The 26,482-nt window shown below is 38.9% G+C and overlaps 1 protein-coding gene across 3 annotated transcripts in view; it reads right to left on the bottom strand.

Moving 5' to 3' along the window:
• Positions 1-26,482, bottom strand: part of THSD4 (thrombospondin type 1 domain containing 4) — a 302,859-nt gene that overhangs the window by 112,630 nt on the left and 163,747 nt on the right. Inside the window, exon 1 of one of the 3 annotated variants that reach the window (XM_063346576.1) lies at positions 12,816-12,929. The exons of the other annotated variants lie outside the window; for them this stretch is intronic. Coding sequence (XP_063202646.1) covers positions 12,816-12,887 — 72 coding nt within the window. The 5' untranslated portion in view covers positions 12,888-12,929. Of the gene's footprint in view, positions 1-12,815; positions 12,930-26,482 lie in introns of those variants that run through there. 3 annotated transcript variants of the gene reach the window in all.

Here is a 26,482-nt window from a genome sequence, read left to right as displayed (position 1 = left end):
ATAAGCTGAGAAAATTCTGTAGGCCTACCTAAATGTCATTGCAGTAATCAACGCTTTTAGGGCTTAAATGCATGTGTACGCAGAATGTGTTCAATAAATCAAATTAAAACATTACAAGACTTAACTATCACATTTGTCTCATTTGGTATTATCAGTGTTCCACTTTCATTAGGCTTTTATTTACATGTGAAAATAGTAATAGTGAAAATTAGTTCTTACATAGTTCTCCCAAGCATAAAATTATGAGTAGCTTTGAGACTTTTTTTTCCTTTGAGGAAGAAAAGATACTGTTTAAACAGGAAGAACAGATTTGATGACTTCGTTTTTAAACATCACTACAAAGTCGCTCTTAACAATGTCTTCATTATTAATCTCAGCACTACTAGTTGATTGCAAAATACATCACTTTCTGATATCTGCACCAGCAGGAACTCTTGACCTAATTAATTTTTCATAAACCTCACACACCTCAAGACGTTATTTACCACAACATCCAGGTCTCAAGATGCTGCATAAGAAATACACACTTGGAGAGAATCCTTTACAATCATGCTGTCAAGTCCCACATAATTAATTTTACTCCCAACTTTTCTTTCGTTGCCAGTAACACTGTGGCCTTAATGCAGCTGGAAACATGGTTCCATTGCTTTGTGTAGAAATTCCTATCATCTCCAAGAAGTAATGCTGACTATGGTCCTACCTGAACAGGAAGCTCACGCACACTATTTCAAGGGAACTCCTCACATGCTTGAAGCTGTGAACATGGTCAAGTACTTTGCTGAACAGGGCATGTCTCTGATTTTTCATCACAGCTGACGTTGAAAAGTGAGAAATTACCATCTTCACTAATTACTTACTGATTACCAAGCAGGATAACTACCAGGAAAATGATCACAACACTAACACAATCTTTTACCTTGAACGTAAACATCCTTTTGGACAGTTACAGAAAAATTGAAAGAGGTTAAAAAAAAAAATCCAAAACAGGAAACTGGGATAATCCGGTAATAATTGCTGTAATACCACAAAGTGCTAGGACATAGTCACATATTTTTATTTTTCTTAAACACAAAACTGGAAAATACTGCTTCTGGTCTTTGACTTGGCCTGAGAACTCATCTACTGCAAGCCCTTGGAAGCCATATACAAAGACTTCATCACATACAGTATGGACATAAGACAGCAGAAAAGCTTACACTAACCACCAATGATGGCACACACAGCAGTTCTATCACATAAGGACAGTTACTGTCTGGAAAAAAGAGAAACAATAAGGCTGAAATAACACTTTCCCCCCCATGCAGTATTACTAATTAAGTAGTCATCCAGCTTACAACCTAACTCTCTGTGAGGCTGGTGTCATTAAACGTCCAGACTGAGACATAGTTTGATTCTTCCGCCCACTGGCAGAAGGTTGTTATCCAGGCAGAGCTGGCTGTGATTAACTGGCACAAGGCACATGCCTGGATGCTCCTTGAATTACACGCAGGTTATTCACCAGTCTCCACCTTTTGACAATGTTTTAAAATTAGATTTTTAAAAAAACAAAACAAAACAAAAAACCAAACCGACTTGTTATGCCACAGCACTTTTATGAATGAAAAAGGAACAGTATTTCTCCTAAATTTTAGCACGGCCATTCTAAAATTTGAAACAGTTTCCACAGAGTTCAGTCAGCTCTTACTATTTTTAGATATGCCCCACACCGGATGGTTTTTTTTCCTTCCTCATGTTGCAGGATACCACATTTCTTTTCAAATCCTCCCAACCAATGCATTTACAACTCAGCCATTGTACAGATATTTATACAACGCATACAGGAAAATTTGCATCTAATCAAGGCAGGAGGATTTGGCTAATGACATCTCTTCCTAAATCCTGAGTTGCCAAGAACGAAACCCCATTTATGACAGCTTTAAATCAGTGACAATTTGGCTTTCATCATCTTCACCTGAGCCAAGACTTCACCTTGACATTCCCAACGCTGATCCTCCACTTTTGCTTCCCTGCAACGTCTCCCTAATGAAGTCTCCAATACTTTCCACAAGGCTGACTGTTTTTCAGGTCATTTCCTTACTTTCCTATAGGTCCATGGCCAAATCCTCTTAAAGCAAACAATGTTTTAAGCAATAGTGTTCACTTCTTACTTTCAGAAATTTTGCCAAACTGTTTATGATAAAGTAGAAATTTCCTTCTAACTTGAAGCAGAAGTCTTAGCATTTTCTAGCAACGTCAGTTTGTTATCCAAGACCTAACTTCTTATCCTTTATAGGGAGATGTGAAAGTTCTACAAATTTTAACTTGCTTGCTGGGTATTCCCAGCTTTCTCTTCAATGGAGAGAAGAATCCAGTCCTGAAACCCGAGTCAAACAGTGCTAGAGTGCTATGAGCACTGAAATTTCTTCTTGCAAGTTCTGAAGTGTTTCTCCTTCACTAAAATACAGCTTCACCAGCTCTTTAATGCTTATTTAGCAGCTGGAAACAGCTGCAGATGTTAACTTTTGCTCTCATCTGCTCTCAATCAATTCTTAAAATGAACGGTTGCATATATGGCTGGAGCTACACCAACTGCCATTCTTTCCAGGGACTAATGGACTTCTGTGCATCACAGTGCTGACTTCTGACAACATGGAAAAAAGGTATTAGATTTTTCCAAGTTACTCCTGCTTTTGCAGTACACTAAACAGGTATTTACTGATTCTTCTTTCCTAAAATTGCCTTTGGGAAAATCAGAAGAATTTAACAGTTCTTTTTTCACAAGCAATCTACTGCAGTGAGAATGACAAAATTAAAATTAGCCTAATGACTTGATGTATCCACTACTACAGTGAAAATGTGGACGGCCAGAAAAACACCACACTTAACATTTATTATCACCTTTAAAATAGTGTGATATTTAGGTAGCTTGTGTTAGGAGTGAGAACAAAGAAGAAACCAGAACTGTACTTGATAGACTCCCAGCCTGATTCTCGCTGAGACTGAGGTTCCTTTAAAGCCTCTCAATATTGACACGGCTATGTGAAGAGAAGTTAGTACACCTAAAAATAAGACTACTAATCTTTCTAATTTCTTCTGCATAAACTACTATAGTTTTTTACCTTTATTTGAACCCTAAGCACTGTTTTACTTAGTTATTTACCATTTTACATGGTTAGAAACTGATTTCTACCATTACAAATAAAGCATCGTGACAGCAGTTGTCACTCCTAGCATTTCTCCCTCTCACCTGACAATCAGACATGGTGGTCATTCAGAGAGAAAAGGCAGGGCACAACCCAGCCTCTGCCAACTCACTCTTACCAGAGAAACTCCCCAGCAGCCACACCGTGACAGCTGGATGCATCAGGTATCTTCTTACTTCCACTATCTGAACGGTCTGACAGTGGAGTTTCCTTATCTTTTTGCTTTGCTTTAGCTTTGTTAATTTCCTGAACCATAACAAAACAGTTGAGGAAAGATCACTGTTTCTCATGTTGATCATCCTTAATTACTGGTTTCTTTGGTGATGGATTGTTCTTCCCAGTGCCATCATATCACCAAGAACCGAGCATCTCGATGAACGTTACAAGTGTTTGGGGGATGCTCTACCAGGGAGCCTGAACATAACATTGAATAGTCAACCTTGAAATACTAGATAATCACCTGAATATCCGAAAACTTCAGAAGGATGAGATGCAGCCATAGCGCAAATGATGTTGTAATCACCTCCAGTCACGAGCAGGGTGTGCATGTGCTATCCTTAATGGCGTGGGGCTACTATGCTTCTTATCCTCTTCCAGTTCCTCCACAGTACCAAGACAATCTGTGCCTGAGGTTCTCAGTATCAAAATATATAAGCAAATACTTCACAAAATTGTCTTCAGTTCAGTAGACTGGCTCAAACAACATAATTCTACCATTTCAGCAAAGAATTCTCCACTTAATGAGGAAATAAGAAAAGTCATTTATATAGTTATTCTGTGTCCTTGTGCTTTTCTAGAGGATATTGGCTCATAGCTAACATCAAAACAGTTGGTGCCCCTGGCTAGAATATTTCACTATCACCTGCTCACTCCAACAGTGAATAAATCTCAGTTTTCAAGTACTTACAAGCAAGAGTCCAGCACGTGTTTCACATGCTCTATTCATGTACAGATGTTCATATACCCTCCATACACTGAATGTTATCAAATATGTTTGTGTTGTCTCTGCAGCAGTTACTTAAAACTCTTTTCAAAAGTATACTAAAATTATTACATTAAGAGAAAAAAAAAAAAAAAGAGATCTTTCCTCAGAGGGTGTAATTTCTTATGGTAAATCTATTAACTGTTTGGGATTAAAATGCAGCATTTCCACAGGTTTTACCTTTGCTCCTGTAATTTCAACTTCCAAAGAGCAAGGAGGCAATCTTGTATTAAAATAACAACTTTCTACTGCTATGGTATCCTTTACCTGTGACGACTTACACATTAGTTGGTATCTTTTCAAAAAACAGTTTTAAAAAACCTTTTAAATTTTCAATGAAAGAAGTGGTTTCTAACCAACACATTTTAACAACAAAAGGATTTTTCTTTTAAGTCAAAAATGTTAAAGGATTTATTCCCACCACCGTGACATTTTGGGAAGAAATCTCATGAAAAATGGAAGCAAACATTATGCTGCAGTCAAAAAGCAGTTATGGTTGGAAGGATTACTTTATTGACTCCTAATTCACCTCACTCTCCTGTGTCTGCCAAATAGGTGGGAGTGGAAGTTTGTCAAAAAGTTCTGTCTCGTGATAAAACCTTCCTCACAACCCACACACTGGGAAAATAATACCCGTAAACCATGAAGAAACAGATCGACAGCTTCAGGCAATGACATACACAGGCAAACCTTTAATTTAATACTCTCTCATGCTCCACTTTCATGTGTCTCGTTTAGAAGGGGTCTTTAAAGAGAAGCAATGTAGCTGCTGTCAGTGATAAAATTGCTGTGCTGGTGCCTTTGGGTTCTTAAACACACCAGCAGATGATGTTTGATCCCTGCTGCCGTCCTTTCGGCAGCCATGAATAGTAAGTGATATGGAAGGAAGAATCAAGAAAGCTACAGATCAAGTAAGGACAGGGATATCAGACATACCAGTCCCCTTCTATCCACTGCCTTTCAACCATGCAGTGAACATTTGCTTTACGTTCCTGATCTTTGCATAATTCCCCCGTACTCTTGACTCACAGGCTCTGAGCCACAGCTGGGTGAGCACTGCCACCGATCCATCTACTGCAGCCACCTCCAGGAGAGCTTCCAGCAAAACTGCAGTCCCGACTGGAACAGCAGGGTGTTTGTTCAGCTCCTCAGCACAGCCGCTTTTCTCTGCTGGGTCTCATTTCCTCAACGGCCCTGGTGGCAAAAGGCTGGGTAATTCTATTAATTAACTCGTTTCCTTAAAATGTGTACATCATACACATGCAGAACGCAACGGTGCTGCACATAAAATGAAAGATAATCTCAGGCACTGGGGAAAAGGCGAGGGGGGGGGGGGGCGGGGGCGTGTTTTAAGAAGTGATATTACTTAAAGGCAACCACCAGGAGTTTACAAGAATTTCCATTCTTTTAATTAAAGATTTTATGAGTCTTGGAACACATTCCTGTGCCCTATTATACATCAGAGCACTTCCAAAAAAATTCAGAGCCTTATAACATTACCATAAAGAGATAGGAAAACCAAAGAAGTCTTCTTTAGAAGAAAGACCTATGCATACAATGACTGTTAGGACTGAAAAACAATTACAGGGACCTATTTTACTTACTAGATTTTATTCCCCCCTTTTCTGTTGTTTGTGAGTACCTTTCAGTACATATATATACTACTTGCCACCTAAATTCATTGATCCAATTATACACTCAGCATATTTGGAACAAATACTAAAATTCTAAGAAATTCAAGATAAGCTTTCTGTGCTCGACGAAAAAGCATTTACGTTACAGTGATGAAAATACATTCATTAGCATTCAATTTTAAGTGAATTATTACTTCAGAAAGCAAAGATGAAAAAAAATTAAAGCAAGTAAATCAAGAGAACTGATACTGATAATGAAATAAGAAAGTATTTTATGAACTGTTAGTTTCCAGGTAAAATAGTATTTCCAGGTGTAAAATTCATGGTAAATTCTTTAAAACATACCTCTATCTAATAAGTAATCCAACAAGTTTCTAGGACAGCTTTCCAGAAAATGGTCTATGAACCACGTCTAAGAAACAAATTAGCTCATCCATCACACGTAACCATTTATTTGGTAATGACTTAATGAATTTAGCTTAACTATGGTAGGACCGAGCATGATGCTGTAACTACTGTGGGAATTACTGTAGCCCTCAATCTGTCTTTTAGATGTTTATAGCATGGAACAAGAAGCTCAGCACAGCCTGAACCACAGCCTGAAGTCAAAAGGCTTTGGATCCAGGCCTGTGATCTGCGAGCTATTAAGGAGGTATCCTCACGGGCTTGTGCCAGCACACACCGCTCCGCTGGTATTTCAGTCCTCCTTCCCCACACGGATAGGCAAGGAGAGGCAGCACAGGAAGAACTAAAAGCCCTAGAGAAATCTTGAGAAGAAAATTGGAAGAACATTTATTCCGCCTAATCACCAAGGGTGAAAGAATACATTTTGAGTCATTTTGCTAGAATGTAAGTAACTTTAAACTGAACATCCTACTACACTAAGTTTCCACCAAATTTTTTAAAGCAAAATAGGGTTGTGCTACTAATACTGCAGTTGATACAAACAATAAAGCTAGGAACAGTGAGGCAAGAATGCCAGAGGTCAAATAAACCTGTTCTGTAGTACTTACAGCAATACAGAGCATATTCTTATAATTTGGCCATGTCTGTGGATATTTACTTGACAGGATTATTTTTCAACTATGGTATGTCTCACTTTCAGATGGTCTACTGATGATGTCAGCAATTACTGCCATATGTAAATTACCATCTGTTTTTTCTAACTCAGAATAGGGTAATTTTAAAGTAAATCCAAATAACTTTCTTTTATGCATGCTAAATAAATAAATGGTTCAATGCCTCCTTAGTTACCAGTCCACAAAGGCTCTCAAACATTCTCATGCTCCAAAAACAGAAGGGTTAAGGGTGATGTTTTATGGGAAAATATAGTCAAGGTGACATACCAGTTTCTCAGGAGAATCAATGGAAGCCCTATTAACCTTGGCTTGCAGATGGGAACACTCAGGTACAGAGATGAGAAATTATTTTTGTCAGTATGTCAGTGGGAGAAATTACGTTTTCTTATACGCTGGCCCCATGAAAGTCAGAGATGGAAATGCTTGTTTTATTGGGTCATACCATGTGCTCCCTGCCTATAATTGAAGAAGGTGTATCCGTAACTGCAGCCTGGTGACTGAGCAGACATAGGTTAACCAGTTCATTTCCTGGCCGTACAGAGTTTCTTTGAGATAGTGCTAGGATGCAAAACCACTAAGGTGATGGAAAGACTGGTTTGTCAAGCATATCTACAAGTTGTTCTTACTGACAACCGTTCTGAGCTTCTGAATGGTATGTTACCTCTCTGGACCAGGAATTTGTAAGCAATAGCTGTGTAACAGCACTCCCCTATCTCACAGGACTATCACAAAGATAAGAAAATTGAAGATAACAAAATCCACATATAGAACAGTAATTAAGGTCATGCCAACAGTGCTGGTACCATAAAGCTGAATGCAATAAATTAAGATCATTAACAGTCACGTAGTGTGAGCATTGCCACATCCATTCTCCACAGTGTCCTTCTACAGGACTGTGCTGAAATGCCATTACCCTACTCATGTGTGCCCAGCTAATTAGCGTCTCCCCAGGCCTCTTCACAAGCACACGCCATTTGCCACACGTGCAGCAGCTCTGACCGTGTAACACCAGAACATTCCACTGGGTAAGGTCAGAAATTTTACTCCAAGTCAGAAGACAGAGAGTTCTTCCTCGACAAGAGAAGTCAGTCAAGAAACAGTGTCAAAAGGGCCATGACCAAGTTGTTTGTTGTTTTTTTCCTCTTGCTTAAGCAGTTGGTTTCTGAGATCAGCAAGAGAAAGCTCCATTCCTATTGTCCCACCAGGAAATGAGTCCCAATGCTGGGATCAGCTGTACTCTCCAGCTAACCTCCAAAACCGACTGGGCAGACAGGAGAGAATTCTACACAGGGCTACACATACTCTGAACATGGTTTTTAAAATGCTCTGTGTTAAGGTGGTTCTTCCACAGCCCAGCAGAGCACAGAATTAATTCTGCATGCACATATGCATGCATATACACATGCACACGAAGTTTTATAAGTAAAATCACAACCTCAAGCTTACAATAAGTATCACAGGTCTTTAAGAAGGTAGGAAAGATAATTAGGAATGGAAGAAAATGTTCAGATTTAATAGAAACTCTCTTTAGTCTCCTCTGAAGCAAAACAATCTATTTTTAGGCATTAATGAAATCAGTTTACCTACAAAGATAGCATTAAAAGTATTTGTTGTCATGTAACTTACTAATTGGGGTGTTTTGGGCCAGAAAGGGAACCTTGTCTCTGAGTGTGAAATATGTATAGTTTGGATTGATGTCTGAACCAAATCTTCTAAAGTTTGTCATTAATTCCTGTGACAGTTTTTCAGTTAAATATGCTTTGGACCTGTAAGTGTTCTTAAGTTTCCTGCAATGGGCTGCTTTTGTGTAGTGGGGCTTGTGGCCCCTGAATCTGTTCAGAACGGAATGGTCTTTAAAAATGTTGACTTATTGTCATATACATGCTAAGTTCACTTAGCGTCTCTGGTTCCTGAGCCTAAGTTACATACTGCAGAGAGGATGGCCGCTACGGAAGTAGAAATGCAGTGAACAGGAGCTCACAACAATAGGGTTTTCTCCATCCCTGCATGTTTATTCCCTGAGTGTAACTCGGGGCACTGTGTTCAACAGCCGTTCCAAGTATCGACGCATAAGCCTCCCATCAGAACCAGCAGATTCTGCAGCATACAGACTCAGACTCCAAGTCCCTCAGGCTCCCTTACACATTTTAGCAATTGGAACGTGATGTTTTCACCCTCTTTATGTCCAAATTCCAAAGGGGAGTATTTCACATCTGTGATTAAATAAATAATTAAATAATTTATAATAAAAAATCTATCACAACAAGCTTTGAGAACATTGTTTAGTATCTCCTACACTTCATGTTAACTGCTTTATGAAGAAAGCTAAACAATATCTAGTATTCAGATATTCTTAAAGCTAAACAGTATCCATATATTTAAGTAAAAATTTTGCTTCTATAAACAACTTTATTAACTGTAGCAAAAGATCCTGTTATCTGAGCAAATACTATTCAAGAACTGCAAATAAATAGGTTCAATATACAAACCAGTTCATATTCATTTAAACCTGTTGGAAGTTCTGTGTTAAGTCATATATCTTGTATTTTTATTATTAGTCATATTATGACCACCTGCCACATTAAAACAGAGATCAAATCAACATTTACTTCCCTTTGTCCACACATTTTGTCAGCTAGACGGAGTTTTTTTAATGCTAATAGAAAACAATACAAACAAAACTCAAAATTGTGCAAGTTGATTTTGCCTGTTTGCTGAGGAGGCCAGGCTGGTGACTTCAGTACATTTGCACAGCTTCACTGACACCTGTGCTAATTCAAGTAGCACTGATAGTACTGATTCATGGCCAACATGTACAGAAGCTACTACAGCAGGAGAGGAATTCAGCCGAAACAAGGAAAATCTCAAGGAAGGTGAAATTCTCTTCTCAAAATACAAATATCTATCAAGTATACTGAGAAAACAATATTTAAAAGGCTACTTGCTCAACAATGAGTGAAGAATAATGATATGCTTAGGAAGACATGAAAATACAGGGATAGGCTATTCCTCAGGAAGACTCTAGTTGCTTAAAGATTTCTCAAAAGTCCAATGTATCTAGTCAAACCAACGATTTTCACACTAGAGATGATTCCAAACCACCAGATTAGAAGAAGCTGGAAGGTGGAAACCTTGATTAGGTGTTGTTTTGAAATGAGGAGTTCAGGCCTCATGCATTCTGCATAGCAATATGTATTTTTACCCTGCTTCATCTTTATTTTCTAATTCCTTATCTCACAGGATCCCATCTGGTGCCAACTTAGCCTCATCTCTTTTCTCAGTCAGAGAAGATATAGGCTGTCGATGAGGACAACTGCTCTTGGATACCCCAGAGAGAAGGAAGCGGAACTCTGACCCTCTATAGCAAGGCTGATCCTGGAAGGAGGTGCCAGCTAGAGCTTCCAGCTATGGAAGAAGAGAGTCAGGCTCATTTCCTAAGAAGCACACCAAAAAAATTTTGGTCTTGGCGACTGCAAACGTGTGTAAGTAGCAAAGCTATACAACCTTATTTCCCTCCTGAATGGAAAAGTGATGCAATGCAGTTTCACTGACTGCATGCCAAGTTGTTCCTTAACTTACAACAAATGAAAAGCAGAACATAATTATATACACATTAGAACAAGTGTTAGGGGTTCCTCAAGAATTACAGGGGTAAAAATGTAACAGTTGGATTTTTGACTGTTCAAGAAATAAACAGTTACAAAGTTCTGCAGCATTAAAATACAGAGCAAGCAAGCTGGCAAGAAAAGCAACTTCCCCTTGACTTTATATCTATCACAAACTGACACTTTTATGAGCATAACTTTTAAAAATACATACCTATAAATCAATTAAGATATTCAGAGAAGTAAACAGAACAGTTCAAAGGAGCAAAAAACTACAATACGCAATCCTTTTAAAAATGGCTTCTCACTTCTTTCCCTGTCTTCAATTCACTGTCTGTCCACCATGGGAAAAATCTTAACTAAGTGATTTCCGAGAGAAATAATATTTATGTAGCCAAGGTTCTGCAGCTGGAGCAAGGAACTGCACAAGATTATCGGGTGGTCTCTACAGGACAAAGAATTACTATATTAATAATAGTAGACAGTATATTTTTTAGTATATAATTTTCAAAATTAGCCATATGACCATAATAAAGGAGAAAATTTTTCACTACCTACTAAAACCTACAACCTAAGATTCACTGACAAAGTAACAGGCCATTTTTCATATTCTGTCTGCTGTATTAGCTGAAAAACTCAGAAGAACAGTACAGTTTAAAGTACTTGGCATGTGGATCACAGTGCTAAAACATTCCACATTGCACTTTTACTGCAGAAATTCATTTCCAGGTAAGAACACAGCATTGCTTTTATTTTACTTGCTAACGAGGATAATTGGCAGGCAACACTGCTGCTGCTCTAGATTTGTTCTTTATATGGATCTCTGAAGACCACATGTGCACACAGTGGTGACAGAAATATTTTCCATATGAGCCACCACACGTTTTAAGGTCCCTCAGTCTGGACAAGGTGAGTCCATCTATCATTTTCTGTGCTCAGTAACAAGCAACCAGGAAGTTAAAAACTTCAGTGACAACTAGAGGGCAATAACACACCTTCTAGCATATCAGCTTCCAGTTGCTCTGATCATCAGTCCATTCAAATTCCCTGAGCCTCCGCTGAAAACTTTTCCCTGCCTTAATTAGATCAAAGGCAGCACAAGATTTCATTAAAAGACATTTTCTTGAATCAAAACTGTTACAACTTCTCTTTTTAAAACACCCAAAAGCAAAATACAGTTTATGTCTAGACATACGAGCTAGAGAGAGTGGCAACCACACACTGTTGGGCAAGGTGTTTTTTCGAGTTTTCTTTTGCCAGGGAAAGTAATTGCTCTGGACTTTATTAGGCTACTATAAACTTATGTCAGGGCTAACAAAAGACAAAGTTCTAAAGCAAAATCACTCTTTTCAGAAGATTTACTCAAGGAAAGCATGTTATGGAACAAAACTTTCCAAAGATTCCTTTAAAATGCATAACCATACATCACATTTCAGTTAGAGCAAGGGAGAATTAAATGTGTTTTCTGCTAGTAACCTCCTTAGACGGAATATTTCATATCTAATAGTGCTATGCTTGACAAATTATTTCCTAAATGACAAACGAGTAGCTGAAATTTTCTGGTTTTGGCATGAAATAAGAATTTGATGAAAAACTGCTCTGATGAGAACAAAAATCCAGAGTATTTATCTTCGTAAATCAAGTAGCAACTTTTTAGAGTGTAACAAGGGCTGTTATACTCCATTACTTAAGATTTCTCATATTAAGAATGCATAAAGTCCCTCTTTAATGATATGACATAAATTTTTAAAAAATAAAGTTCTTTCTGCCCTGCCACATACTAAACATTACATACGTGCACAAAAAGAATGTTGTTAAAGTAATTGAGCCTGGAGTTTCTGCATGCTCCATCTTAAAGGTCCCTTCCAACCTAGCCGATTCTATGATCCCCAAAATACAACCTTTGTAAAAACTTTTTGAATCATGCACCTTTTTTGGTAGAAGATGTGAACAGAACACTACCATCTACTGCTGCAAAGAGTATCGTATTTCGCTGTATGTTAGTAAAGAAAAATTCGCAAGTTACAGCCGTCTCTCTCAGAAAGCACATTGCGTATTGAATTGCAAGAAGTGAGCTTTTAAACTACTCTCCCTTAGTGCCTAGAGGATTTTGGAAAGAAAGGAAAAAAACCAAAACCAAAACAAACAAAAACCGGAAAAACTCCCCACACTAAACCAAACCACAACAATAGCTTTTAACACCTGAATGCAATTCCAAAACGCCTAGCAACATAAAAATCATTCACAATTCCTCTTGAGAGCGGGGAAGGCACCTCACGGCCGGGCGCAGCTCCACGCTGCCGAGGGGAGGGATTCTCCGGGACTCTCCTTACCTGCCGGCCGGGCGCGGCGGGGAGCGCCGTCTGGGAGCAGAGCAGCGTCAGCGCCAGGTACCTGACCACCATGGTTCCCGCCGAGGAGAGCCCTCTGACAGCCAGCAGACCCCCCCGGCCCGCCGGCCCCGGCCCCGCAGAGAACCGGCGCGCCGAGCTCCGCGCCGCGGCTGCTCCCGCCCGGCGGGGCTGCGGCGAGCGGCCGGGGGCTGCGGCGAGTGAAGCGGAGAAGGGGAGGGAGAGGGCTGGCCAGGCTCGGCATCTGCCGGGGTTGCCGCAGGAGCCAAAGGGCGACCTTCCCCGCCGGGGAGGTCCGGCAGCGCCTGGAGAAACGGCGGGAGCAGGCGGCAAGGATGCTGCGGCGGCGAGCCGGTGTGCGGCTGCGGCTGCCGCTTAAAGGCACAGCACCGCCCCTGGCTGGGATCGCCCAGTCGGCTAGGTTGGAAGAGAACTTTCAGATCATCGACCCCAATCATCAGCCCAGCACTGCCAAGTTACTCTAAACCATGTCCCTCAGCACCACATTTACGCGTCTTTTCAATACCTCCAGGGATGGTGATTCCACCACTCCCCTGGGCAGCCTGTTCCAGTGCTTGACAACCCTTTCAGTGAAGAAATCTTTCCTAATATCCATCCTAAACCTCCCCTGGCGCAACTTGAGGCCCTTTCCTCTTGTCCTATCACCTGTTACTTGGGAGAAGTAGTAGTTTACAATCAATAAATCATAAATTAAGATCTAATCAGGAGGCAGCCTACGGTTTTACAGTCAGCCCCACATCAGCACGGTCCTGTGACACAAATGATCCTGCCAGGGACTCGGTCAGAATCCGCTGGCTCTCCCTCCTGCCCACAGGGAACCTGAGTCTCCATTTGCTCTCAAGAATGTCACAACTGCTTCCTGAGATGGACCCCCGGCCTTTCGCACAATCCTGGAGCACAATATGGATGTAATCTGTCTTTCATATTATAGCTGAATAAAAGCAATTTTGATGTATTGTCCAACCTATCAAATAACCTGCTTTGACTAAGCAAGCTGAAGAGCAAGCCTTTGAAAAGAAAATCTTTTCTTTTAGAAGTAAGACCTGTTTTCAAGTAAGGAATAAAGCAGTATTGAAAGCCTGGGACAAAGCTGAATGAGTACATCTCACAAGCAGACCACTGAGTGTTTGTCCCACAAGTGAGTAAAATTGCAAACAGAGCTATAAAAGTTGGAGGGCCTCCCTTTGGTTGAGTATGTCTGATTGCAATCTCAACACAATAGGCATTTTCTTATGGTAAACTAATCAACATAAAAATACAGAATATAAAAGAAGGTTTGAACCCCAATGATCTACCACATTGAACAGCAGGAGAGAAGAACTGCTTTATAAGATGCACAGGACACTACAGTCCTGTATTCCCTTTCCTTCCCTTTCTCATTTTAGTTTTTAACGTCTTCCAACTTCACTGTTGCCTATTTAAGTATTTTATCATGGGAATGTGAGACGTTATGTCTTTCGGAAAGTTCCAATGCCTGAACTCAAGAACTCGCACTATATTCTCATGTTTCATGTAAATACATATTTCTTATCCTTATGGTTGCAGGGGAAATCTCAAAAATATGACCCAAGAATAACCTGATCTCATATGTCAGACAGTAAACCACATGAACTCAGAACACAGGTACTTTAAAATATCTCTAGATTTTAGGAGGCAGGAAGTAAAAATTTGGGTGAAATTGAGAAGCACACCATTACTATGGATTAGATTTCTTTCTGTAATTTGGTAAGCTTTGTATACACAGCTGAATATGTCAGACTCCTCACCCTATTTTTAAACTAGCTTTACCAACCACTCTTTTCCTCTGCTATGAGAGGTGAAAGATACAAGTATTTTCCCTCTTTTATTTTATATTCAAAGAAATCATAACAACAGAATACTTTTATGTATCACAGAGCTTTCGGTATTGTGATTAAACACAGTCAAAACTCCTAAACCGGTATAGAAAATTAGCACTCTCACTGCTGATAAAAATCCAAATTCTGCTGTATTTGAATTTGGGTATCTGGTTCTCCAGCACAGTAAAATATGACCTGTATTAACCAGATGTCATTGTCACTGCGCCTCTCCCCTCCCAGGCCTTTCCTTTCATAGACAACTGGCCTTGCCCGTGGCGAGCCCTCCCTCTTCCAACCTGCTCACGGTGCTGGGAGGAGATTTCAAAAGCCAGAGTGTGATTTCAGTGGGGAGCCCGGAGTGGTTCTTACAGAGCTGTGAGAATGGCGACTGACAGCCAAACCCGCAGGTTTTGCAAACCTGACGCTATAACCTGAGCGGTACTGTCTGGCAAAAATTGTCCAGAACTCTCTACTCCTGTGCTGATCTCACAAATACAGCACCTCCCTTCAAGACCTCAATGAAAGCAGCATTTTCCCCCTTAAGGCAAGCTGAAGGTTTGCAGACCATACCGCTGTGCTGACAGCTAAATGTAGCGCTGCCATTACAGGTACTTTGTACACTGGTTGCCTATGGCAAAGTCTCCGGACTGAAAAAGTAAAGCCAAATAAACTTAAGGAAATTTTCCATCAAAACCCTGTCAGGAAGCCAACCTGTCCTTCCATATTTTTTTGAAATATCTAGATGTACCACAAAAGGAAAAAGGATAGTGAGCAAACTGCCAACTAAAGCGGAGTTCAAAACACTTCCAACATGAGCGCGCCAACTATGATACTTAAAACTACAGTTTCAGTGCTTAAAAAAGTTTAAAAAGAATACACCATTTCAGATGCTGCAGTGTGTAACAAAAACTCCAACACTGAAAGTTGCTTCATACAGAATGACTACTGTTTCCACAAAACAAAGCTTTGCCTTTTTCTGCAGTTCTTCACAAAGTGAACTAATTTTTGTGAATAAATAAATAGCACAGGCACAAAATTGCCAGTCGTCTCTTTTTTAGTGGCAGGTAGAAAAGCAAACTTAAAAAATGAGGAGTAACTGTGATTTTAGTCTTCTCTCTGCTGATCATTCCAGAATGCAGTCTATGCTCTGTAAATAATAAAAAACCCTATCAAAGTCTAACTGAATATGATTAGGATGCATTTGTGAGCACAGAAAATGGTACTACATTCCCATTTATTAAGTCATATAACTAATTCTTTCCATATGCATTTAATTTTTCCTCTACAAAAACATACAGGCAGAGCTCCCTGAAACCCAGAAGCCGGTGTTCTGTTCTCTGTATTAAGAGAAAAGATCTGTCCATACCTGCAACTCCGCTTTCAAGCTCAATCCAGCTGAGCTGGATGGAATTGTGCGTGATCACAACCACAGCCCTTCTTCGCAGCACAAAGGAACTTGGAACTTAACCACTGTGCCAAACCCGCACTGCTGCAACCACCATCAGAACGTCCCTGCAAACCTCACCAGTCACTACACAGGAGGTTACAAAACTATTGGTGCAACAGAAACAAATCACTTCATGACTGAAGAGCTATTTCAGATACAAAGTTCTGCAGCAGCAGATTGAGAAGCCAAAATACCTTGCAATAGTAAAGTTGAAGAAATAAAACGTCTCTCATTTCAGAACAAAAGCATCCTTGTTTTTACTTAGAAACAAACAAACATAGCAAAATAACACTGTAAATATTTTAGGTATACCATTTAAATACAAAATCCAATTATTAAAAAAAACCCCAAACCAACCAAACAAACCCAAAAACAAACAAACAAAAATACAAAAAAAAACCAGAAAAAGACATCAGAATCTTTTGAGGAAAGTTCCTATCTCTTACTCTCAGAAATTTAAAGACACAAAAATTCACAATGCATCTTTGGATAGCACAGTTCTCATTTAAAAAGTACTGACTTTCATTTGTGTCAATCTCAAGGGGTTTGCAAATATGAATCAGTTTTTGAAGTTTGCTTACTAGCTACCCCCTGAGGCAATTGCACCTAAATCTCAAATAAGGACAAGTTTGTTAAATTTATCAAAAGCAAGCCATTTCTCCTCCAGGTCTCTCAGCCTTCCTGTAGTTCCACGTGAAATCATCAACAGTATGCTCACGTCAAATCACTCACAGTTACTTCTTTCTACTAAAGGTATATTTGCTTAGAAAGTTGATCAAATTCCTAATATAAAAGTCATAGTAAGAGAAAGCATGAGCCAAAACAACATTCTAAAGGCTTCCTTTCTACTTCCCATAGCTTTAATATTTGTAGAGGTTAACTCTCAAACTCTTAAAGCAAGGTAACATGAAGCATAACTACATATTTCAGGCTGAACTACTCTAGAATAAGACAATGAATGATTTCTATGTATTTCAAAGTGTTAATACGTACAAGTGAAAATCGTTGGTCTAATTCCCATTTTGTTATCATGGGTACATTGTGGATGCTACTGAATGTGGGAGGGAAGAGAAGGTTGACTGGGATGTCTGCTGGTGCTCTGCTGAAGCATGTAGGAAGATAAAGGCTGAAACAAGTCTGCTGCTACAGCATAACCCATAAGCCCTAACTGTTTCTTAAAACAAGTCTTTAAAATGGCATTCTGTCAATTTGCTTTGGCCAGACGCCGTCTTTCTGGAATCACTAACAGGAAAAGCAAATTAACTAGACACTGCATATTCCATTATTTAAGAAAAGGTGTTGAGTTTTTATTTCAATGTTCTATGTAAAAATTTAACAGAGGAGAAAAAAGGCTGAATGTACTAGAAATTTAGTACAAATTACATGAGATGCTGATGAATAATAGAAGAAAAATCAAGTGGAAAATCTACTACTTTTTGGTTTTATTTAATTGGTCATCTTCCCCAGTTAGTGATCTACAGGCTACTTACAACAAAAAAGGAAGAAAGGTTTAACAGAGAAAGTCTTATATGCCTGACGAAGTCATGTGTAAAGATGGCTGCCATACGTAAAGCTGTCAGATAGGCATTGCCAATAATTATCTCATTTTATTATTTCCACGAAGCATTACCTTCTGAATTTATTATTCAGATATTTTAAGGTTAGAATAAACTACTGTTGTCCTTTAGCCTGAACTACTGAGAGACACTGGCCATACAACTTTATTCAAAATTTCTTCTATGAGTTTTCTTGATTTTAAAAAAAAAAAGTTTGTGTTTAATTAAACACTTGAAATAAAGAAAAGGTCTCTTGCCACCCCACGTGTGTCTCTGAGCAGGCAGGGACCTTAGACTGCATAAAGAGCGTATTTTCATTGAAGATTAAACAGTGTGCTGAGGAGGATGCATGCAGAAGAACACCGCTCCCTGCCCTGCCTCCTTGGAATCAGCAAATACTGCAGCTGAACCACAAAGGGATTTTTTTACCCTCATGGAGGCTTTTGCACCCACTTCACCAGTTTCTGCATTTCACTGGCCAGACAAAGTGAAGAAAGCGAGCAAGAAAGTCTCTCCAATGCTCTCTCCTTCTAGAGTTAGAGCATTTTTCCTTGCTATTGCAGCCCTTTTGGAAGAGGCATCTTCATACTCACACTGAATCTGAATTCCATCAGCATTTCTATCTTTTATTGACCAAGAACAGATGAAATAACAACAGGTAGAAGAAGGACCAAGAAGGAGTGTTTGGACTTTTACACATGCCATTAAACAAAACAAAACCCACACAGCTTGGGAAGGGAGTCGAAGTCTGAGCCTAAAGGTTAAGTACATGGAGCCGCAGGAGAGCAAACCCCAGACACTGAGCACCAAAAAAGGAAAGGGAAACAAGTCCCAGAGCCTCACATCTATTTCAGTGCAGCTCAGCATTTTTTCTTGGTTGAAGTTTTAACTCAGTTAAAGTATTTCAGATACTAATGATTTTCTAAGTAACTCCCAAGGTCTTATTTGTACCCTTTTCCTCAAAATTTTTATTAAGAAAGCAGCTGACTTCACGTCATTTCTTATCATAAGAAACCTTTAAGGGGATGGTTAGGCCCGGAAAAGAATTCCTTGCAAAACTGCAAAACTGATTGTCTACCAGAATACACCACTGCATGGGGCAGCATGTCTTCCACTACTGTCTTAAGTACTGAAGGTAGGGATATTCTTATCTATCTGAACATCTCATCATGTTTTGATCCCACTACACAGTTATGAAAAAGACAAAGGGATGCTGTGGAAAAAACACATTTAAAGAGTTCCTAATAAATTATCCCATACAGTTATTTTGTGGCCTTCCTAATGCTTTTATTAGTTAACCACTTTCCAACTCACCTTTTAACTTCTATTCCTGCTTGTTTCCCTTTCTAAACTGAACAATCCTAATTTTTCCACTTGTTTCTCATCTAAAGTCACTCCAAGTTCTGGCTTTTCCTCTGTTTCTCATCTTTTTGTTTCTTTGTTGTGAAGCGGTAGAGATCTGATCAGATCAGTTCAGAAAGTACACGATTAAAAAAAGGTATTATTGCATCCTGTGGCATTACAAAGTAATTTTCAAATAGGCATTTGTGTATAATTAGGTCCGTCCAGCTTACTTTACATCCCCGGAAGTTTGTCAGTTACTTCAGGAATAATGCATTAGTTTTCATTATCATCTGCTTTTTCTCCTCTTACCACCACAGTACTGGCAGTGCGTGGGGCTTTTAAACTACACCCAAAGCCTGAAAAGGAAATCCGAGCATTTCCTTCCTCCTCTCCCAACTCTTAACTTGGTAAAGCTCAGACTTTTGATTACAAAGCCAGACTTTACCGAAAAGGTCCACCTTCAAAGAGCTGAGTATTAACCTCAAATTGATTTATCATCTTGAATCTTTCCTTCAGTACTAAATCTATTATCCCTTTCTCTTTCCTGGCATGACAGTGTGCTAGAGGGAAGAAAAAACCTTTGGTTGTCACCTGCCCTGGGCTGGGCTAGAATGCATATTTTTCATGGCCATATTCCAATTTTCTGTATTTTGACAATAGAATTCTGGTTTATATCTCAAGTTCTCAAAGCACCTCTTTGCCTCCCCAGACAGTAGTTGCAAAGTGCAAGCAGAATAAGGCGACATTTATGAGGCATTCCTTCCTCTGCCCAACACTACATTTTGACAACAGAACAAGTGGACACTATGCTTGGAACTTCTAATTGTTATGCATACCACTCATTTTGTGAAAAAAGTGTTTTGCCTGCATTTGTTAATCAATGTCTTCTGTGGCATTAAGATTTTTAGCACCATATTCTGGTCCTCCTCACACTTTATTTTAATATTATTTTCTTACCTATTTTCATAACACATGATCCAACATAATACATGCTGTCTTGTACTTCTTCCTATACATAAAAAAGCGATAAAAGCAAAAGGAAAATAATTCTTTGATGGATCATATTTAGTCTCTTTCTCTGTATGCATAAAAACCAGACACACATTTCTAGAAAACTAACTCTCATCACACTAGTTGCACATAAGGCATTTTGATCCATGCAAATCACCAGCCACCTAAAAATAGGAACTGAAGGAAAAAGCATGCCTTACCCTTTAAAATATTTGAACCCCTTCCTTTGCATCTATCACCAAACTGGAAATAAACTGCTTGGTACCACTGCTATATTTGAATACTTTACCTAAAACAGGAAATGGGACTAGGCCTGTTCATCTTTTAAAAAAAGTAAAGCCCTCCCCCCCCAAAAAAAAAACCCCTTTAAATAATCTTTAACTAAACCAAATTAATTATAAATTACACAAATAATGTATGTCTGTTTCCCATGAAAAGTAAGCCTCCTCCTAGAGAAAACATTCTGAATATAAGTTTGAATCATGGTGTTTTCAAATCTTTCACTTCTTCATAAGGGATAAAGGCTGATACTTCTAACTTTACATGTAGAAAGTATTTTAAAGATACAATAAGGAAAAAGGTGAGGCCTTTGGATCATGTAAGTATACTTATATTTTAATTACAAAAACAAATAAGCAGAGGTCCTGGCAAAAAAGCACCAAACTGCATTGCGCAGTAGGCCACGACCTACGCTATGAATCCTCCTATGAAGTCAGAATTATAAAGGAAAGTCTTTTCTCAGGTCCAAAACTAAAACACATTAAAACTAGATTTTAGCGCTAAGATGCATTTTCCCAAGTGTCCAGTTGGCAAATGACAGCTACATCAAACATGCCATCATAAAACAATGGGAACAAGCTGTCTCCAAGAGAAAACTAACCAGTTAGGATTGCAAATGTAATCATAATTTTCCATTTTGCTTGGAAATGTTCCTGAAATTCATTCAGAGGTGGAAACCCATGTAGAACATGTTTTCCTGCATATACTTTACCTGTCCTGTTATTTTCTACATTGGTAGAAATCTCAAAGCCAGAATGATATTCTTTGAGACTGGGGAAAACAGATCTAGAAAGAACTTTGAAAATCATTGTGAGGCCTCCCCAAGAGCGTATCAACTATAGCACGTACTAGTCCAATATGCTGGTAGGAAATGTGTAAAGACCACCATGGTAAAACCTACATTTGCAAGAAATGAGCATCATCTCCTACCAACTAAAGATGAAAAGAAAGCTCTGCAAAAGCTGGCCAACATTTTTCATGCTTACTACTTAACTAAAGCAGCAAAATGGTATCAGTCAACCTTCAAAGGCTCTGCGACGGCTGGCTGCCAGGCATCAAGCATGCCAACACTGGCGAGGACTCCATCCCATGGCCACCGTGAGACAGAGCAGGGCAGATGCACAAGCGGCAGTCAAGGTGACAAGGCAGGTCCAAGGTCAAGCCAAAAAGTCAGTCCATGGATCAGGACGCAGCTCAGCAGGGTCCATGGCCGGGCGCATGCCTGGCTGTGGTGGAGCTGGTGAGAGGCACATCTCCAAGGTTGCTCAAGCAGGGACTGGAGGCCCAGGGCTGAATTTAAACAGGGCTACTGGTCCCATGAGCAGAGATGTGGGGGGAAGCCCACCAGGGAGAGGCTGTTCAAGGTCATTAAGGCTGATTAGCGTAATTGGGGTCCTGAAAGTCTGTGCCTATACCAAAACTCACATTTCTAACCATGGGTATACAGGGCTAGGAACAGCAGAAATCTACAAAGCAAAAGGAAGAAGGTAACAGGCTGTATCAGGCAGCAGATAAATAGTCTTGAAATAGAGGTAAGCTTGAGAAAGGGGCCAGTACTGCATGGTTACAGACGCTACTTAAGGGACGGGACTAGATCAGCATTCCTCCTAACAAAAGAAAGTGATCGTCAGCCCAGGAGTCCCACAGCTGGATCACCAGAGCCAAGGACAATGCTGTGGCACAGGCAGCTCTGCTCTCCTGATGTCACAGCAGTACTGAACCAGAGCTTCCTTCAGATCCAAAAGAAGGAGAAAGGAAAAAAAATCTTGTAAGATTTTTATAGTCATGATCAAATTGTATTTTCTGTAGTTTATGGGAATACCAGGTTTCTCCTCTCTTCTTCTGACAGAAAAAATGAAAACAGCTATTGTGTTGCCAAAGGAAATGTATATGAAATAATCTCAATAAGACTTGAGATGTAATTGTAATACTGATCCAAACACACTGGATTAAGCGCTCATCCTGAAACCAAATACAGGAAGAAAGAGGAGGAAGGTTTACAAAGGAATTTCCTTACATAACCCAGACACCTAAGTGAGCCGAGAGAACTAATCTCATAGTGATGTCACTTATGCTTTGGGCAGCCACCACATCCCAACTTTTCCCATCTAGTTACAAAACTCCTGATCCAAAGATGCAATTATTCCTTCCCAAAACCTCCTCATGTTCTGTTTGATTCCATCTTCCCAACACCGCCTCTTCCAATAAGACCGTCTGACCTAAGCATACTACAGCACAAAACCTGCCCCTAATTGCATAGCAAATTAAAAGAATTAACACTAGCCCAGGTCAAAATCTACCCTGTTAGTAGACTAAAGGCTCATTTTTCATCACTGGGGGTCCGTGCCAGGTCAAGAACGCGCAGCACCAACAGATCAGTTACACTGCTGGTGCAAATTAGGTACAAATTAGAAGCATAGCTGCAGCGCAAGAACAAGGCTTCTCTTTCTCTGCAGATGTATACCATACAAAAAATGAATGAACTTGTTTTAATTAAAGAGAAACTGTCTATCTTTACTGTCTTGATGAAAACAAAATTCTGGGGAAATCTGATTGCTTACAGAATAGATTTTAGGATAGTTTATCTTATAAATGTGCTTGTTTTTAAAGTAATCACATTAAACACATGTTGTCCATTAGAACCAAATGAACTATTAGCGTATGTGGAGTCTTCCAGCTGTCTGGACTCGGGACGGTGGTTCCACAAGCTTAAAAGTTTGGGAAGCAAACAGGTAGAGCAGGTACCCAGACTTTACTCCATTTTTCTAGGTGTCTTGCAAACACAGATGCCATTTACAAAGAGAAAATGGCCATTTACAAAGAGAAAATGGCCAATTCTTGTGCATGGTTGATTTCTGCAACACAGGAAATTGGAAACATACAGCTATACATTATGTTAAATCTTGAGCTACATGTCTTGTATATGAATTCTGAAAATTCATATGCAGCTCAAATTAGATAACGAGGATCTTAAAATAATTATGCATTCTTATGTCTCAAATATTTCATTTGCTATAGGATCAGCAACTCAAAAACTGATAAATACTTGTAAAAACAGCTGATAAGCCTCTGAGTACTCAAAGCATGTCCAGTATAATTTAACTTGAAATTTGTCCCGAAACAGACAACTGAACCAAGTTCAGTACTGTCAAATTTTCTCATGGGACAGACGGCATGCCTAAATTCAGGAACACTTTTCTACTATATAAGGAGAGTCAAGCCCAAAATGACTGCATGAAATAGTTCAATACTCTGAAAACATTTTTTAAAATGTTAGTTAGCATGCCATTTTATTTTTAAGCAGTTATGTGCAATTATCAGCTACACAGCTAAATCTACAGTATACACTGTAAAATCTCTACATATTGGCATAAAATCTGGAAATAATGTTTGCTGATAACAAGGTGTAAATAAATACAAAATGAATACTAAGAAAAAAAAAAAGAACTTCTTGCAGGGCCAAATAGAACAAAAGAAGTGAGGAAACATTCTCTACGTATATTTTGAAAGACGCAAATGGTGCTGATTACTTTATCCCCATACTCAGACTGTCTACGTGGGTTAAAGCTAGCAATAACACCAGTTCTAATCTTAAAGGCCCGTAGAGAGACATAAAACTTGACTGTTTGAGAAATCTGGTTGTAAAAGCACATCTGTGCAGCCAACACCATCACACGGCTGGAAAACAATCAGAATTCCAACAAAAAGCAAGTGAACAAAACCACAGAAAATTCCTTCACTGTGGAAGGAAGATTTCCTACTGAAGATTTCCAGTTCCAAGTCTTTCCAATACCGTAACTTCATATTTGAATGGATCATGTCTTAAATCATTTTCAGCCAATGTTTCAGGGAAGACTTCCTCACAATGAACTACTTCTCAATGAATATATCAATTAATTTTTATATACAGCTCCACATGCCAGCTCATGTTCAATGAAAGACGCAATGGTACTCACCAGTTATTTTCCTAGCGTAACAGCATTATAACCCTGCCATTCCATTGGTAGCACATTTAATTTAGATTTTACTTGCTTTTTCACATGTATTTTGCAAACCATCTATGACTGCTGATTTAGGTACGCTGTCAAGGGATTAGTGCAAGCATCCAAAACAGTTACAAAATTAAGACTTTTATTTTTTTAAAAATAGATATATTTCTCCCACCTTTAACTTTTTGTTTGTTTGGAGTTTGGGGGGTTTTGTTTAGCTTGCTCATTTCATTGTGGATATTACTGTAAGAAAAGATGACTCTTGAAAGGTAATGAACTTTGTGATACCATCCGTAGGAAAGAAACTCTGGCAGAAAATAGTGTCACATAACAGCCAACATTACAATTACACTTGGGAAAGCTGAAGAGGGATTTCTCAAGGCATCAAAAGGACACAATTATCCTACAATACAGATCGCCAGGTTATCCAACGGAGCTGTTACTACTTCCAGCAGTTAAAGGAGAACTTCCCAAGAGAATTCATGAACTTCATCAGAACGCCCAGCTTCCTAAAGTGTCCCTGTCTAATGGATATGTCCAAACTGTTAGTGATAGGAATTTGTCCAAGTGACTTTAACCCCAGATTAATGATCACTTCTTCAGAATCACCAATACGCACTAGCCAGGTACGCACTACCATCATGCTCCAATAGTAAAGAAAATGCCATCTTAATTCATAATTCGTAAGGATTAGGATTCTTCTAAAGCTGCTGATCAATCCAATTACTGATGACCTTAAAGCACTACAGATATTTCAAACTTCACCTCATCAGACAAAAGAGATTTCAGAAAAAACACATCCCCCAAAAAAGACAATTATTATTTTGCCCTCTTCAACCTAGAAAATTTCTGGTACCCAGGGGCCTGCACAGTAACAAGTAAGCCTGTGGTGTAACACAGAACTGAATTTTGTTTTAAACATTCTCCTACAGTCAAAGGCTAGTAGTCTAACCATCGAGTCATCATTCACGCCAGCATTCTGTCCATTAATTTACAAAAAAATTATTCAAAGCTATATAGCAACCCAATGGCATGAGCTGGTGAAGGATGACAAGTATGGCCAATACCACAGCTACTCTGCTGATGTATCTGGAAACCACTTGAAGATCAAACCAAGAGCTTGCCACGATACTAGACAGCTGCATGGAGAACGCTATTTATTATTAATACTCATCATCTGGAAAAAGTATACACAGGTACATAAATTCCCCAAACTACAAATAAGCAAATAAAATGGGACACCATTTCCAAACTGGCAGTTTTATTTTGTCTATATAAGTTTGCAAATTTGTCGTTACTTGTTTAGAAGCAAGTTTTCAATTAAATATAGTCATTTTATCCCTTTCCAAGGAAATACACCAAATGAAGCACAGTGATAAGGTTTTCAGCATGTTTTTACCCACACACAATAACAAATATCCAAATAATATTTTGAACTGTTATGTGTAGAATCTTTTATTTTTGTGTCCTCAAACTTGCAAAGTAATTAATAGTTTTATAGTGTCTTAGTTAATTTATATTTAACCAGAAAAGGTGGGATTGACTGGAGATTGTTTGCTTCTCTTTCAATCTCAGTAATCAGTCCTTTCGTTGTTATAGTACCACAGACAGATTTTTCCCTTCCTTCTTTTTTACTGAAAGAAAATTATATTCTTTTCTTTTATGAAATGTTTCATTCATAGAAACTCAGTGCAAAATTCTATAACATATGCCAGAACAGAAATCTAGTTCATACAAAATATGCATTGCTTCAAATTTCTAAATGCATTATGTGCAAGTAGATCAAGAGAATACTTTAGTATACATGCTAAAATGTGATGGTAAATGGCATTAGACAAATTCAATCTGCCATGGACCACTGACGACTACTTATCTAAAGCCAAAACAGACAAAGATTAAATCAAGCATTAATCTATGCAGTAACATATTTATTATGAAGTATTCTCATGGAAGACTAGACATTTATCTTAAAAAGGCTTTTAAAATCTCATTCTTTAACTTAACAAGCACTCCTTTTACATCAAACAGATTAACATTAATCTAAAAGTAGTTCTATCCAGGTACTTTTTCGCAGCTTTTCCAATCCTTCACCTCCATGTTCTCAGTTATCTTTCTTTCTCTGATGTCCTTTTCAAATAGACTCCCCTGTAATAACAATTATTAG

The sequence above is a fragment of the Chroicocephalus ridibundus genome, chromosome 9 (assembly GCF_963924245.1).
Source record: "Chroicocephalus ridibundus chromosome 9, bChrRid1.1, whole genome shotgun sequence".
Lineage (NCBI taxonomy): Eukaryota > Metazoa > Chordata > Aves > Charadriiformes > Laridae > Chroicocephalus > Chroicocephalus ridibundus.
This window is presented reverse-complemented; position numbering and strand designations above follow the sequence as displayed.